This window comes from Onychostruthus taczanowskii, unplaced genomic scaffold (genome assembly GCF_017590055.1).
Source record: "Onychostruthus taczanowskii isolate IOZ18803 unplaced genomic scaffold, ASM1759005v1 scaffold87, whole genome shotgun sequence".
Taxonomy (NCBI): Eukaryota; Metazoa; Chordata; class Aves; order Passeriformes; family Passeridae; genus Onychostruthus; species Onychostruthus taczanowskii.
In genome coordinates this window covers 3,059,046-3,076,379 of record NW_024506662.1, presented here as the reverse complement: position 1 = coordinate 3,076,379, position 17,334 = coordinate 3,059,046, and the positions used below count along the sequence as shown (strand labels likewise).

Genomic DNA, 17,334 nt, shown 5'->3' with positions numbered 1-17,334 from the left:
GAGAGAGCACCAGCCTGGATACAGAACCACCCTCTCCAGCAAGATGTGTGCCTCCCATCCTGGAGAGCCAATGGGAACCAAATTTTCTGGTTCAGCTGAGCCACACTGAGCCCTCAGCTAAGGTCACTGGCTACTGACAGACATTGCTGGCAGCCTCATTTCAGGTCATTTAAAATGTGTTCTGATGGCCTCAAGGTCTAAACCATTTGATGTCTCAGCAGCCAGCTCTCAGGGATGTGCTGGGGCCATCCCTCCATTTCTGTGCTGATGAAAGCTACCATATAAATGTCCTATTTCTGTCATATTCTCGACACCGGAGAAACCCTATGGGACAGTTGTATTGACTTACATTTTCTTCAGCTCAAGAAATTCCTGCCCAAGGATATTTCAAAGTTTTCCAAACAAACTTTCCTGCCTGTCTCCTCTGCTCCCCCCTCTCTCTACAAGGCTAATTCACAAAAAAAACCCCAAAGCAAGTACAAACCACTTACTTGATGTATGTATTGGCATTTCCCTCTGGAAAGACGTAGGGATGTTTCTTCCGAAAGACGTGCCCAACACGGCTGCAGGGGATGATTTCCAGGCTCCCTCCACACATCCACACACGGAAAGAGATTTCTGTAAGAGAAGCAGCTTCAGCACTTTGTCTTTCTGTCCTAGAGGAGTCTGATTCCTGGTGTTAGCTCTTACTTCATCCTCTGCAACATTAAACTGGGGTAAATCAATTACCAGATGAGCTTTCCTAGTCACAGGGGCCTTAAAAGCACATTTCAAAGCTTCTTTGCAAGCTGTTTGAAGTCAGTGCACTTGAAACCTGCCTCTAGCACAGCAGGTGCAATCACAATGGTGAGCGTGAGACCGTGAGCAGGTCCCTTCTCATACACTGCAGAATCCTCTCAGCAGTTTTGTGCCTCCCTTATTACTTCTGCACTGCCTGTTTCAGAGTCACTTCCCTCCAAAGGGCTCTCAAGTTCACCAGCAGAAGCTATGAATTCTCTCCATTAATGACTACAGCTGTCATTATCTTTCTGAATCCACCACTGACTCTGCAAAGTGAACAGAGAGCTGTGCCCCCATCACCTGTCCCAAAATGGACAGGAGCTTGCCCTGCCCAGGTACTCTGGGCCTTGAGTGCCAATCAAGTAAAGCACACACCTTCACAGAAGCAAAGAACAGCAGTGGGAGGGATTATCCCAAAAATCTGGATAAGTTGTCAGCATGGGAAATGTCTCCCAGTCACTCCAAGCCACTCTCTGGCTGGCCCACAGGGCCCTTCTCAAGGAAAATGAGCCTGTGGCACAACTGAGAGCCAAAGTTATAAAGCTCTTGGCAGGGAGCTGGATGAGGTAGGAAGGGCAAGCAGCATGGCTGATCTAATGTGTCCATCTGGTCCTGATGCTTATGAAGCTATGAATCTGTAGCTCTATTGTCAGACAGTCATGCTCAGACAGAACTGGCGTGGAAAAGAAATGAAATTAAAATGAAAATGCTCCTGCAGTTCTCTGAATCCTATTTTATCATCTGTTGACAGTGCAGAGCTATATGTAGCATGTATCTACTGCAAAACTAATAATTCCTTTTCACACCCCGCCCCCCCCATTTAACTACAGAATTCAGACAGGAGAACACCCATTGTCTTTGCCAACTTGTGCTCCCAGAAGTCCCCTCATATATGCCAGCACAAGGATGACTTGTCCCCAGGTCGGATGCTGGCAAGACAAACACCTGTGGCAGGAATTGGGCAGTGCCAACAGGACTCCTCCTCCTCCAAGGGCAGGCACTGCTGGCTTACAAAGCTTCCATCCCTCCAAGAACAGCTCACAGCTTCAGGGAGCAAAGGCCAATTGGAGCCTGGAGCTCCAAACCCTCTGAGCACACAGGGCTCAGCCCTGAGCTGCTGCAGAGGGGGGATCCAGGTTCATGTTGCTCCCATCCCGCTCCCAGCACACCTGCCTGCTCCTGAGCTGATGGAAAGGAAGGCTGACACAGCTGCAAAGCCTTCTTGCCTTAATGCCTGGATCCAAAATTCAAGGCTTTGATCCCATCCCCAACAGCTGGCTCTGGCAGCAGGGACAAGCAATGGCAGGGTGGGAAAGCACAGCAGGGAGCACTATTCCTTCCCAGAAACTCCCTCCCCTTCCCTTCACTGCCGTGTTTACAGGCAAGAGCTGCCAACAGCAGCTGGAGCCTCACCACTTTCCCCAGTACTGGGTATTAAGAGGCCAATAAAACGTGCCCTTGTGCCATGTCCTGGTGCTATACTGGGAGCAAGCTTAATCACAGCTGCAGGGAAATGAGATTATGGCAGGATGCGGCCACTCTGAGCTGCTGCTCTCGGCTCTCCTCGCACGTGGCTGCTGCTGTCACTTGTCTGTGTGTCACAGCACTGGCCTCTCAGCTGGCACTGCTGTGTCAGTCATAAGGGCACCCAATACAAGGGGACAACCAGCTGAGCAGCTGTGGAGCACAGCGTGGCTGCTGCAAGCTGCCCTCCCCTCCTCTGGTCCTTCTGCTCAGCCTGGGAGAAGAGCAGCTCCCTGGTGTGCTGAAAGACTCACACCATCCAGTCCTTGCCTGGTTTTTTCAAAGCCTAGTGAAGAGGTCATCTCTGTGTATTGTGAACTGGAATGAGGACGCAGTGCACAGGAGACGCTGAGGAGTCTGAGCTCTCTGCTTCAGGCTAGTTGCACCCTGCAGAGCCTGCCCCAGGTACAGCAGGAACAATAAAAGCACAGAGTTCCACAGGGAGGGATCACCCATGGAGCTATCCATGGCAGGTAACAAGATCTCCAGACAGGCTAAGTGCCCCAAGGGAAGGCAAACTGAAGCACCAACTAAAGCATGGTACAGGGTCAGCTCAGAGGAGCCAGGGGAGCAGGAACCAACAGCGTGCTTCCCTTGACCCTCAGGAGATGCTGTCAGTGCACGTGGCCCCTCCAAGTGACCCCCAGGAGGGGATGTGAGCAGTACATGCTGGGCTGTGCTGGACTCGGCCTTCATTCAGCAAAATACCTCCAGCACTTCTTGCTGGCCTGCAAGTCCTTCTTGCCATTACTCCTCTACAGGGAATTCAGTATATTTAAGATGCAAAACACCTGTGGTGTTCTCCTTCAAAGCCAAACACGCTTACTTTTGTTCTGCCTGAAGCCTACAGCCCCCTCCAGCTGTCCCATCAATAACATTAAGGACAGCAGTGCTGCTCCTCAGGATTGAGCTACCAGGAAGAGCACGGTTCACTGCAAGTGCCCAAAAGAAGCAGGTCAGCTCCTGCCCAGAGCTGGCCAGGGCCAGCAGGGTGCAAAGGAGAGATGGGACACTCCCCCTCCAGCTGTCCCATCAATAACATTAAGGACAGCAGTGCTGCTCCTCAGGATTGAGCTACCAGGAAGAGCACGGTTCACTGCAAGTGCCCAAAACATGCAGGTCAGCTCCTGCTGTCCATTCCCTGCCCAGAGCCGGCCAGGGCCAGCAGAGTGCAAAGGAGAGATGGGACACTGTCCTCGACTGCCGCACCTGCAGGAGGTGGAGCTGTGAGCCAGGCATGCTTCTGCTCCCAGGAAAAGCGGCAAGATGGGATCTGCCCTGCTGCTATGCAGACCTGCACTTTGTTGTTGCAATGTTAACCTTGATTTTGCTTTCCTTTGTCACAGGAGGCCGTGGTACCCCTGCCAGTGGACGTTTGGTCAGGACCAGCCTCCTGGGGCATAGCACCAGTAAGGGAAACCTCTCCTCTGCAGGATGGGTCATAACCAGGCACAAGGAGCACAATGCCTGCTGTTACAGGGCATGGGACAAGCTGCCAGGATGGAGCTTCTCCCAGGAGCAGGCTGTCCTGTCACTGTTCATCTCCCAGGAGCAGCTCCTGCTGGCTGCTGTCAGAGACCAATGACGAGCACAGACAGACAGCAGGTCAGGCACAGCATGGCAGCTCCTCTCCTGCTCTTCTCCTGTCTAGTTCCCCTCTTGAATGCTTTGTTTGGGCTATTGATCCAGCAGGGGAAGTGGGAGGGCTGCCACTCCCCTCCCAGGTTTCCTCACAGCCACCCCACTCAGGTACTTTGGGTCACTTCAAAGGCAAGACATGCACGCACAGAGAGAAAGCATGAAAAGAGAGAGATTCCTACTGCATAACAAGATAGAAATAAATAAAATATATCCAGAGGGACAAGGCATGTGAAGGAAACACCAGTGCCAGGCAGTGGATGGATTACTGCAAGGCAGCAGCATCTGCTCCCTTGGATGACTGACAGCATCGCTGTGTGTGTGGAGACACAAGAGCCTTCCTTCCTGGCTAGCCCCACTCCCCAGAGGTGCAAGCTATTAAAGCCAGGTTCTGATCTGCCTGCCTGCCATCGAGTGCCTCCCCCTTCTTTTGTGGGTACAGTCTATTGTTCTGATCCACAGCATCACTGCAGCTCCAAAGGGAGAACAGCCAAGCCCGACCCAGCTCTGCTTGACAAGGGGACAAGGGACAGGCTGTTACCTCTTTCATGTGCCCTCTCAAGTGTGCTTGCAGGAGATTTCTTTATATCCATTTTGACCCATGATAAGGTACAGAGGTGACAGAATTTAGGTGAGCTCAAACCTTTTTTTTTTTTGGTGCAGGAAAAGTGACAGTATCAGAGAGAGCTGGGCAGCTCCCAGCCACCCAGGGATACAGGAATGGATAAGCAGCCCTGGTACTCTGACACCTGTTTGCTGCATGCTGATGGAGCTACAGCTTCAGGTACTCTGCCAGCTCAAGGAGGGACTGGTACCTCAGTTCATAGCTTGGAAATGCTGTCATGAATTGATTAAGATAAATTCTTTGCTTTATTGAGGCGAAAATAAGATCAGGAAGGAATAGAAGGGTGCATGTAGCGTTCTCTCATCTGTTGGTAACACCAAAGCTGGAAACTGTGTGGTTGAAGGTATTTACCTACAGGAAATCAAAGCAGCATGGAAGGCAGGCAGTCCCAAGGGCCAACAATTGCTTCCCATCATTCCACCTACAGGAAATCAAAGCAGCATGGAAGGCATGGAAGGGCCAACAATTGCTCACTTCCCATCATTTGTCCTTGCTGGATCTCTCACTCTCCTAAGACCCCAACCTACCAATGTAAATGGGGGAAACCACCCAGAACATTCAAAGTGAAGCCTGAAATGACCTTGTATCCATCCAGCATGACTCAGAAAGAAGCCAATACAGCAAGGCCCAGGAGGATGAAGAACAACTCACCAAAGTTCTCTCCACCCCAGATGTCCATGGCACTGTCGTACTTCCCCAGGTGGTTGAACCAGGCCTTGTCGATCACAAAGAGCCCCCCAGCAATGATGGGTGTCCTGAAGAATGGACAAGGAGAAGAGGACACACCCTCAAGCACTGCTGCAGCACCTGGATGCACAGAAGAAGCCCTTCCCTTTGCCTCCTCTTCCCTGACCAGGACACCACCTTCTCACCAAGAAAAGGACAAAACACCCCAAAATGCATCTGAGCTTTTCTTTCAGTTGCCTTGGTGTTCTGCTGCCAATCATAAATTGCCTGGCACTTAATGACTGGCTAATGCACCCGTCAGCACAACTCCTACAAGCCCAAAGTTGACAGCCCTGATTGTAGGCTTCAGCATCAAAAATGCACTTAGCACTCGGGGGTTATTCACTCAGACGGGCTTTTTGCCTGGAGCCAGCCTATTAAGAGCACCATTCCACCGGGGAGAGGAAGGCAGAGCCAATTCAGAAGGGCTTTTTAAAAGCCATCACTAGCTGTGTGATCTTTATTTCAAACCAGGGTTATTTTTCTTTCTTCAGATTAGCTAAGAAAACTGCACAGAGAGGGCCCGTGGAGGAGGGGAGGGCAGACCCAGAAGATAGCTTGAGGAGCCTTGCTGTTTGCTGGCACAAGTCCCATCTCCATTCAACTGGAGACAGTGTGGATGCCTCAGGACAGGCTTGGGAGGAGCTGGGGTGATTGCTGTGCCCAGGCTAATCTCCACAGTGATTGCAGTGATCAGGAATGCAAGGCCAGCCTTTGGGAAGCCAGTGAGAGCTCCTGTTAACAGCAGCATCCTAAGGAGAAGCAGTGCTCTTCTCCCCTGGGAGCCTTCTGAGACCCTGAGCTTCCCAAACACTTGGAGTCCTCCACGCCTCCCATCTGGCTGGGGCTGCAGACACCAGCACCAGGCTTGCTGCCAGCAGAGATTTCCAGCAGAATGAAGGATCCCTCCATCCCACGGCATGAGGACAGATGGCACCTTCTCTCCTGGTCAGCTGTGCTCCCTCCCCTGCACATCCCCATTTCTGAGGAGTCCTCAGTGAGGTACAGAAGAGCAGTGCTGACCGGGGAAGGCTGGGCTAGACACCAAGTTTATCATGAGGACACTGCCTTATTCTTAAGTGGTAGCTGAACTGAGAGAAGCAGTTTACTACAGCACTGGGCTGTTCCCCTAATCATAATCCTTACCACTACCAAAACCCCAGTAACCACAAACACACCCCTTCCATCTCTGTGGCATTCCAAGGCTTCATTGTTGGAATATGAAACTGCACTGCAAACCCCAGGCTAGCCAGGAGCTTGCTAGAGGTACTAGAAGTTCACTGCTGTCCTGGAAGAGATTGCACACTGCTGTGGAGCATGGGGACACACGTGAGGTCACATGAGAAGTCTGTCCTGCCCCAGCAGGTGCTTCCTTCCCCCTCCAGACTTACTTAATGGGCTCAGTGGGATCCAGTCGTTTGGCTTTCTGCTCCGGGGAAAGCTGCTCCCACTTGAAATGCAGACTCCAGTCAAAACCTAAAACCAGAGTAGAGAAGTGCCACGGGGAAATCAGAAACTGATATGGATTAGGAGGCAATGCAGACTGCAGAAGCTGTGTTTGATGGAACATTTTCCCCACTTTCAAATGACTTCAGCCACAGAGACGCAGCTCTTGAGAGAAGAGTCCAATGCCTAACATATTTCACTACTACATATGAACAAGAAACAGCACCTTGCATTACAATTTCCAAGTCAAGTGCTCCAAAGGCAGGAAAAGTCAGAATTAAAGCTGCTGCTGAAACCTAGTCCCCCTGTACACACAGAAGCACGCTCTGATGGATACTGTGTGCTCCAAATAGCACAGGCATACTAATAAGCACTACACTTTCATCCTCCAGTTGTTGCCTAGACATCTCCCATCTCCTGTCGCTTCCAGTGCTGCCCAGGGTGGCTCTGCCATGACCCTTCTTTCCTCTTGACCACCTCACCCAGTGCAGCAAGCACACTGCTCACACCACACCCAGCCTGGGAGCAGCACCGAGCTGCGCTCATGTGCTTTTTCGTGAGGCAGCAGGAGACAGAGGTGTGGTGCAAAGGCCAGTGCACATTCCCACCACGGAATGGATGCCCACAGGACGTGCACAAGGCTTGGACTCACCTCCTCTGAGGTCTGAGGAAGCTGCCACGTAGGCAAAAGTGTCCAGGTTGATGATGTCAATAACGGGACTGACCACCCGGGTGGGATCCTGCAAAGCAGAAGCAAAAACACCTGTGACTTCAGATGACACCATTCCAGCTGGGCAAGGGGCTCCAAACTCCTGGAGACACCAAGTGCCTGGAAACATTGGTGTCATTCAGTTTTGTCAGGGACAAGTGTCCCTCACTGTCTCCTCCTCCTCAGACTGTGCCTGTACTTGGCAGCCAGCTGGGCTGGATGCAAAGCTCCTTCTGCCTTTTACAAATTCACCAAAATATTCCCCTTTCACCTCCCTTAAACACTTTTAACTGGATTTCAGAAGTCAAGTGACAAACAGGCAATTGAAATGACAGAGGAAAAACACAGCCAAATAGCTTCAATATGGGTATTCTTTTAAATGCACCAACTACGGCAGTACAGTTAGTTTTGCCAAAGTTGTGAAAGGGTTAAAAAAGAAAGACCTGATTTATTCAAAATAGTTGGTGGTGATTTAATTAACATCTTGTTATGGGCAAAGAGATTATACCAACAGTTATGAACAAAAATATCTACAGGAGGAAGAGACTCTGACAGCTTTGACTGGTCTCTTATCTCCCTTTTTCTTTTCAAAAATCCCAAACTCCAATTATAGCTCAAACTTCAAGGTTTTACCCTCACCAGATCAAATTGTTTTTCACAGCTATACAAAGCAAAGCATCTGAGCACACTCGGGCTTGCTCTCTCACTGGGGAAAGACTTTGTTTTAGAAATTAGTCCTGACAAAGAAATATTCAAATGCAGCTGTAGGAAGAAGCAACCAAAGGCCATGAGCTGGGAGCTGGACTAGAGCTGATTTTCCAATTGAGCATGACAAATACTTGGTATTTCCATTACAGGGTCAAGCCAGGGGTCTCACCATCACTTTCTGTGAGTCAAACATCTCACTGAAAAGGGCAAAGTCTGCTGCACCTCTGTACTGCACGGGGAAACACAAGCCACATCCAAGCAGGGTGAGCCTTTCAAACCCACCAAATCTATCCTGGCTGCTGCACAGCGTCCCCCAGCCTGCCACAGCTCAGCACAGCCAAGCATCCTTCAGCTGCCTGAGGCGAGGGGGAAGGTTTTAAGCAAAGCATCTGCTTTGTGTGCTGAGCAGTGCAGGGAAAGGATTGCATCCACTCATTTAAAACCTGCCCCTCAAGCATCTTACTGGTGAGCACTTCTAGCTAGCTGACACCCACCCCCAGTTTCAATTGCACTGTTACTCACTGCACACCACAACTTCTTGTAAGAAAATCCCCTTCACATCTGGGCTGAGAGCACTACTGCAAAATGCTAACTAACCTTGAGCAGTGCTGTCTTCTCCCTGCCTCACTTTCCCTGCCAGGTCCTGGGAACATATATATTTGCTCAGCTTTCATGAAGGTCTCTCTGACCCTCAAGAGAAAAGCACGGCATGCTCAAGAGCACAGTGCTGTTGCTATGATTTATTTTGGGCTGAGCACCAGATCTTATTATAGGCAGCTTCATCTTTCTGGTTTTTTTGCTACCCACCCATATCAGGGCATGTTAATATTAACAACACCCAAACCTTCAATTCTCTCTCACAAACCTGAGAATTCATTTCTGCAACGCCCTTCTCAAACACACCAATGTATGGAGCTAAATCAACAGGAAAAAACTCTGAAAATGCTCCTGAAAATAACAGATGTATTTCAGCCTTGGAGAAGGGCCTAGGCTGCAGTGTGACTCTCAGCCTCCACATCCTGACCTTGTAATGGACAACCAAAAGGGCCACAGCTGCTCCTCTGCCCCATAGCAAGATTAGGCAAAGATTAGGCAGGCTGCCCTTCATGGGTCTCCTTTCTCCCAGCAAAGCAGCAGGCTGGGGGTATTTGAGCTTGGAGTGGGGGGTCACCATTCACTGGCTCATCCCAGTGCCATTTGCAAATCCAGTTCTGGGATGAACTCGCTGAGTCATACTGTAAAAATACCTTGGGATGGATAATTACATTTTTAGAAAAGTTATTCAGTTGAAATCCACCATTAATGACTTTGGAGATATTTGTTCCATAAGTAAAATAAGAGCCTGGGCCCACACTCTCAGCCACGTGTTTGCAAACATGCTGGTGTGAGACACCGACCACCACTGCTGCTCCCTGAGACAGGCACAGGGCTGAGATCCCCCAGATCCTCTCTCTCGCCCCCACACTCCATCCCTTGCTCTTCCTGCTTGTCTCCAAATCCATACGCTGGTTATGTAAAACCATCAGCTGCTGGGAAAGCTCGAGGTGGAGCTCGAGGGGCACCTCCACACGGGTGCATGGTGGCACCCATGGCTCTGGCACTTCCCACCATGGAAAGTGGCAGGAATAGCTGCTCTGGCTGAGAAAATAAGAGAAGCAAAGAGTGGGGTGTCTGGGCTGTGGTGGCAAAAGTGATGGGTGTGCCTTGAGGCACTCATCACTCATTTCCTTGGAACTTAAAGCACATTAGCTCAAAACAGGCTGTTCCTGGGAGCAACAGAGTGAGAAAATGCTCCTCCTAGGCAGCTGATCCTCATGGAGCAGTTGGCCAGGGAGCCCACCGCTAGAGCACAGCCTGAAGGTGGCAGCAGTAACATTTCATACACTTCACTGATCAATACCTTAACCCTGCTGGCAAGGATGGGTACGGTGGGCCTGGAAGAAGGAGCCTGAGGACTCTGCCCTTATCCTGCAGCTTCTGTGAGCAGTTTAAAAGCGGGCATGCGGGACCCCTCTGGCTTTGCAGGTTCCTCAACACTCTTTGTAGTACATCTCCCCTGCTGCCTGAGGCTGCAAGATACTGGGCAAGGTCAGGGCAGCATGAGCAGCACTGCAAGCTTAGAGACTGCCTTACTTCCAGCTGAGGAAAGATTCAATCCAGAAGAGTTCACAGAGGTGATGTGTGTGTTTGATGCTGCATTCAGACCACAAGGCATTGGAACTCCTATGGTGATGCTATCCATGGCAATCATATTCACCTACCCTGGATACATGGGGCACCATCCTGGAGCTGTGTGGGAAAGCAGATCTGCCAACCCCCTTCCTGCTGCCTTCACTGCCCTTCTCCTGACAAAACACATCAAAAGCTCTGCCTGGGAAAGAGGCAATTGCTCTGGATACTCCTTACTGAAGTACAAGCAGGGCTTTGGCAAAAAGCAAGGAATGCCTGCCTTTAAAAAGCTCAGAGGAACAAGTGATGCTGTAAAGCTTAGCAGTAAATCCCACCCTGGACAGGTGAGCCACAAGGCTCCAGTGGGATATCACAGCATGTGTTCTCATAACTCTACTGGAGCCACGATCAATGATATGAACAGACCATTTCCATCACATTTCCATCTATCAGCAGCTCTGTGTCTCAGCCTGCAAACCAAGGTTGGGACCTCTCCAGCACAGTGCTACAAGTGCCAGCAGCACTGACTGCCCTCGCACCTGACCTGGTGCTGTGCCCCCCTTGCCCTCGTCCCATCACTGACACACAGAGGGGATGCACAGCCCAGCCATCACAGCTGTCACATCTGCAGGGGTGAAAAGCAGGATGCCTTAGGTGAGGGGCATTGTGAACACCAGCCAGGCAGGATTTTCCATGACCCACCACCTCAGTATCCCCTTGCTCCTCAGCTGCCCTTATGTCAATGCAACTCAGGAGTTCTAAAATTGCTGACTAATTAACACTGGCCATCAGGAGCCAGAGGTGTAGCAGAGGTGCAGCAAGGGTGAAAGAGCAAGGCACAGTGAAGGGAAAGGATAGTGCATCCACACCCTGGATGATGGTGCATCAATCCCTGCACTCTGCTGCCAGCAGGTCACAGGCACAGAGCAACCCTGACTCGAGTGACAAGGTGCCAGCAGCCTCTGTGTGCACGTCTGGCGAGAGAGTCGCCGCCAGAGAAAGGAGAATGTCATTGTCTGCTCCGAAATCAGCAGAATTTAAATCCTATTAAATCAATTTATTAGCGCTTAATTTGCATGAAATTAAATTCGGCCCCTATTCAAGGAGCCGTCACTCCCTTAAATCATCATCACTGAGCATTTTACATGAGCCTAATTAAAATCTCTGCTGGAGCACTGCCCACGTATTCCCCTATCACCACTCAACCTGTGCTTCCCAGTTAGAGTCCCACTGCCCCAGGAGACACCTTGTCCCACCCACCCACATTCTCCCCCAGTCACACAGACACCCCACCTGCCTGCTGGGTGGAAGAAGACCAGAAAAGGTCACTTTGTACCCCAAAAGGCCTCTTTGTACCCCTTACATGGATGCCTGCTTGCAGCTGGTCATGGTTGGATGGTCACACCCACTGGAAGAAAGAGGAGGGGGACCTAAGGATGCATGCCCTGAGGGTGACTCTGGTCTCTCAGGAGCACTCACCTCTTTGATCCTCTGCAGCAGAGGGAGCAGCCAGTCCTTATTCACCTCACAGTGACTGTCCAGGAAGGTCAGGACACCTGCTTTTGCCACGTCTGCCCCTCGGATTCGGGACCGGATCAGACCTGTTCAGGGACACACCATGTCAGCTGCTCCCCAGATGGCTGGGTAGCATCCCCAGCCTCCTCCACTCGTGCTTCTCCTAGGGTTTAAGCTGCCTAAATCCCACCCAGATAAAACATGACCCAGGGCTGCAAGGTATACCAAGAATTTCCTCAGATCCCCAAAGAAATAAATGGCTCCACCAAGGTTACTGATTTATGGCATTTATGCCAATATGTAGTTTGCACAGTTAATTCTGCTGTCACCTTCTGGGACAAAACATGACTCAAAATGCTTTCATGACCCTCTGCAGGCAACAAATCTAACACAGATGTGAGGCAGTGGGGAATGGGACAGAGGAGCTGAGGGTGGGAACACTCTGAACTGGAATTAAGCTTTTCTCAGACTACTAATTTTTCCTGCTGCAACCCCTTCTGTGTTCCAGTGATCCCCAGATCTCTCTCCCACTCTGAGGGCACTGCAGCTCAATGGGAACACATTTTCCACTAAGGAAAGGAGGTTGGCTTTTCAAGGTGCTTGATTTATCAGGGTCATGACGTTGAATTTGGAATCTTTGAATATGGGAATGGATTGCTGAACACATCAAACAAGAGGGGAAACAGGTGACTCAAGGGGAGCAGAACTTCTTTATGAAGGAGAAACAGTGGCAATACAAGGGGACATACGGCAGATAAAGAGAGATGGGATTTCAGGGAGCAGCCACACATCAGGTTCACGCAAGAGGTCACTGACTTTCATACCAAAATTCCCTAGGGAAAAGGGGTTAAGCAACAGCCTGTGAGCTGTAGAGGGAACACGTGAACAAAGCCTGGAGCATCCAGAATTTGCCAAGCTCTCCTCCTGCAACGCAGACTTGTATCTCCCTGTATCTCTCTCTCTGACTCCTAAGATCTCGTGTGTAGGTACGTTCTTCTTCACCCACCCCTGCCCTTCCCAAATCCTGGCAGCCCCTGGAGGACACAGTTTAAGTGATGTACTCAGCAAGGTAAGGTTGAGTTCCCACACTGTGGCTGATTCATAGAGCACCAATAACTGCAGGTCCCTCAGGTGCTGGAGATGAGCTCACATTACCCCCATAAGACAGGGGAGAAAGCTGAGAAGGAGGTGCAGGTCTGTGGAGATCTCCCTTAATCTCCTGCCAAAGCAAGAATGTCTCTTACACCCATGGGGCCTGATGCCACCCTGTCACCAGGCCTGCAGAGCTGAAACCCTCTGCAGAAAGAATCCACAGAGAAAAGAACCTTCTCCTCTCCTCAGTCACTTCAACCCAACACTGACCTGGACGCACGCCTTGGATTTGCACCAAAAAACTTTTTTGTTTTTAGTTATCCTAATACTGCAAACCAGGATTTGAAACCCACATTCAGGCTATGGGGAATGGGGAGATGTCTCCAAAGGTTGCCAGCAGCAGTCCAGTAGGACATGCATTCATCTTCCATATAGCCCTTTTTAATCTCTCAAATATAATTAATTATCAAAAAAAAAAAAAAATCCCACAGAAGCAGCAGGAGCAGATCTTCTCTTTTTCATTAGAGCTAACATCTTTACAAATAAGACCCGGGGCTTTGTTTTGCCTGTTCTAATTTTCTGGCTAATAAGCTACAGCTGAGCCTCACTGGAAATCTTAATAGTCCCAATCTTTTTCAGTGAGAGAGGGGAGATCCATTTCAAATCCCAGCTCTTTATCACATTTCCTTTAATCAGGGGCCCCCCTTATTCCCAGGACCCACTGTCCTCCTTGCTGACCATTGCATGGAGGAGGCTCCCCATGGCCCCATCACTGTCCCACCTCCCAAAACCTGTGTTTCCCACGTGGGCTGCGGGCAGGCAGCTCTTACCTTCGCGCCGGCCGTTCCGCAAGCACTTCACCTTGGGGAGCTGGCCCAGCAAGCGGCAGTCATCAGCTGGGGACACACAAAGGCAGGACAAGTCACCCCCACAGTGGCTCTGGCAGCAGAAATGGGGACTCCTAGGAGAGGCTGGGAGCAGGGAGAGGACCCTGTCCTGTTCTGGTTGATGGTTTGTTAGTGCAGGGGCACTGCTGGGTCACAACAGCCTTACCCCTCCGCTTGTGAAGCATAAATTGGGCCTGGCAGAGCAGCAGTTTTCATGGAACTAGTGTAAATTCAGCAGATTTACACTGAGAGCAGCTGAATTATGCTCTAAAATCAGCACAGAAAAGTTGTGGTTCAGGTCAGAATCTAAATTTCTGCACATTAATGCAAATGACTATTTTTGGTAGCTGCAAAGCAACGCGCAAGCTGTTGATGCATGTCTGCCTGGCGGGGCAGGAGCTTCCTGTGGTGGCCTGGAGCCTTCAGCAAGGAGAAAGGGATGCTCAAAGAGAGCCCTGTGGAGCAGCTGGGGGTTCCTCATGCCCTGGGCAAGAGCTCCATGGGGCAGAAAGGCCTGACAGCCATCTACACCTGAGCTAGGGAAGTCCTGCCACCTTACATGCAGCCCTAGGATCCATCCTCACCCACATTTCTCCCAGCAACTGGAGCACGTCAGGTGTACCCATCACAGCCCCCTCCACCTCTACACACCCACACTATGACCTCTACAACCCATTCATGGGTCTCACTCTTCTGCCTCTTCTTCCTCAGCACTATAAACACAGAGGTGAGTGCCCCATCCCCTCTCCCAACCCCTGAACCCACACACCCACCCCAAGCACTTTCACCCCCTCCAGAAATCTCTGTCAGCAAGAGATCACTGTACCCACACCCCTAACAATTCAGGGACAGAGCTGGAACAGGAGAGCAGAAGTGGCAGGGCTTGGCTATGGACTCACAGTGAAAATCTGCTGGGGACAGTGGGAACTCATGTGCTGAAGAACTGCATCCCAGTGAATAACAGGTCAGCAGGCAGAGAGAGGTGAGAAATGAGACACAACTGGGCGTGAGATAAAAGCACTAATTGCTTGGGGTGGGTTGCAGGGAAAAAACTGACCATGTGTGTGTAGTGCATTATGCAAATGCATGTATTTTATGTAAATGCATGCAGAGCAGATGCCAGCAGGCTCGGACTATCACAGCAAAGATGTCAGATAGCTGAGAAGTGCTGAGTAGCTGAGGGGCTGCCCCAAGTTACACAGGAAACAGGCTCCCCTCTGGTGCCCTGGGATGAGTTAACACCCAGCCCTGCTCCTTCTCCCTGGCTCACAGCACTGGCCATGCTGGAACAGGGGAGCTGTGCTCCTACAAACCTGCCTCCTTCCAGGAAGGCAGGTGCTTTGCCTATTTAACCAAATACTTCCAAGGCATTTGCTTCCACCACCCTCCAAAAATCCTGCTCTGCTGTTCTCCAGGGCAGCTCAAGTCCCTGCACCTGCTCTTCTTCCCCATCACAGCCATTCTGCCAGATCTCAGACTTGCCCAGCCTGCCTGCCCTGTGTGCTGGAGCTGCTCCAGGGCTCACCATAGTCACAGCAGCTCCTTCCCCTAGCTTCAGCAACTTCCCAGGGAGATGTCAGTGCCAAGAAGTGGGTCTTGTGTGAAATCTGTCCCTAATGCTCTCCAAGGCAGTGCCTATTTATAACATCCAAGAGCAAAGCCTAGATCCATTTCTTAAAAGAAACCTATCTGGCTTTGTTTTCACGTTTCCAAGTAAACAGCTTTATTTTGCAGCTCCTTGAAACATAAGTGCCACAGACCACTCAGCCAGTTTATCATCCTTTTTATGCCTGAGACAGTGTTTCTGAGCACTTAGATCTTCAACTCTCCCACCGAACTAGGCAAGGTCTTTAGCAGGGGTGGTTCCCTGGGAGCCCCTGGGGCTTCAGCTATCTTCTGCTGGAGACCAGAGCTATTGATTTCCCTTGAGTCACACTATTAACTGGGAGGGAACAGCAGGAGGATGTGGGCTGTTTGTGTGGTGTACATGCTAATTATGGTGCACCTCAGAAATGGGAAAACCCATGCAGGGAGTCCTCTTTCCATGGGTGAAAAAGAAGATGAAAAAAAATAAAAAAAAATCAAGAGTTGCTGACAACCTACATAAATGTATGCAGAATGTACACACAGGGTCAAGAGTGTCAGACTGTCATTGTCCTGTGGAATTCCAGTGGTGCCAACCCAGAACTGCTCCTGGCTGCAGCTGAAAGCCAGATCAAACACACCACGGATGTGGCGGGATACAGCCGTGTAAGGATTGGATTCGCATCTGCTGGGCATAAAAACGATTTGCCAAGTGCTTTTCTTGCATTATTTTCGTGAGAAGAGGTTGGATCATCTGAAATTTGAATTCTATACGTGGCGATGCAAACCACAGCACAGCGGGGTTTGCTCTTCACAACTACAGAGCTTTAAATTTCCTTCCACTCCAGCAAACTCTCCCCTGCCTCAGTGCTAATCCCAGTCTCTCACAGGCTTTTGGGCCCTTTGCTGTTAACAGGGAAAGGGTCACTTACGGTCATCACTGAAGTCATCCACGAGAATGATTTCATGGACGAGGTGCACTGGGGTGCGGTTCAGCACGCTAAGGAACGAAGAGAGAAAATCCATGACAGTGCTTGACCAACTTAACAACCCAGCAAATGGAGTGGAAAAGCCAAGGAACTGACCCCCTGCCAAAGCACAGAAGACCAGGCTTGGATTTCCAGAAAGGATATACCAGATAAGAACCCAGAAACCACCCCCCAGTAATCTACAGTGCCTGGCTATCAACTCCCTGTAGCCTGATCTAGCAGCTAAGTGCTCTATATTCCTAGGAAATAGCTGAGATTCACCCTTCTCACCTTTGTGAGCAAAAGAGGAGCCCCACATAAAGCCAGGAAAACAACCTGCTTTTTTGGTTTGTTTATTTTTTTTTTTCCCCCCAAATTGCACCAAGATTTCTAACTGGACTTACAGCAAAGCTGCCGTCACCTCTCCACCTCCTCTGGGGCTAATGACATGGTGTCCAGCAACAGCAGGGCCAACACAGAGAAAATTACCCAGCTCAAACCCATCTTTAGGCAGCTCACAGCTGTGGCAGGACAACTCCTGTTTTTATCCACGAGCTGATTGTGTTGCAGAGGCTGCCGAGAGGATAAGAGCAGGGTTGGAGCCCACCCAGGTAATGAAACAGAGTCTGGAGGATGTGGTTCACAGCTCCCTCCGTGTAGACAGACACTGAAACATGGCTCAAAGGTACAATCTTCCCTTAATTAAACCACCAAGGGTTATTATTGTTATTATTAAAAAATCTAGACCTGTGCTTTCCCTTTCTCTCATGGTGCAGGGGTCATGGATTCATTGCACTGGCTCCAGCTATTTCATCTCCAAATAAACAGCAAGTGCAGAAGTCACCCTGACACGTAAGACATGGAGTTGCAGTTGCTATTACACATGCTTAAAATCCTGCCCCAGCAAAGGGTCAAGGCTGTCTGCTTGAAGCAGAAGCCCCAGAGCATCCAAAAAGCTTCCTA

The 17,334-nt window shown here is 50.3% G+C and overlaps 1 protein-coding gene across 1 annotated transcript in view; it reads right to left on the bottom strand.

The window, feature by feature from the left end:
- GALNT14 (polypeptide N-acetylgalactosaminyltransferase 14) overlaps window positions 1-17,334 on the bottom strand; it is a 94,402-nt gene that overhangs the window by 15,692 nt on the left and 61,376 nt on the right. The window contains exons 4-10 of the mRNA XM_041425135.1: window positions 16,336-16,403; window positions 13,763-13,828; window positions 11,805-11,926; window positions 7,392-7,479; window positions 6,685-6,769; window positions 5,219-5,322; window positions 492-618 (exon numbers count right to left, since the gene is read on the bottom strand). Coding sequence (XP_041281069.1) covers window positions 492-618; window positions 5,219-5,322; window positions 6,685-6,769; window positions 7,392-7,479; window positions 11,805-11,926; window positions 13,763-13,828; window positions 16,336-16,403 — 660 coding nt within the window. The remainder of the gene's footprint in view (window positions 1-491; window positions 619-5,218; window positions 5,323-6,684; window positions 6,770-7,391; window positions 7,480-11,804; window positions 11,927-13,762; window positions 13,829-16,335; window positions 16,404-17,334) is intronic.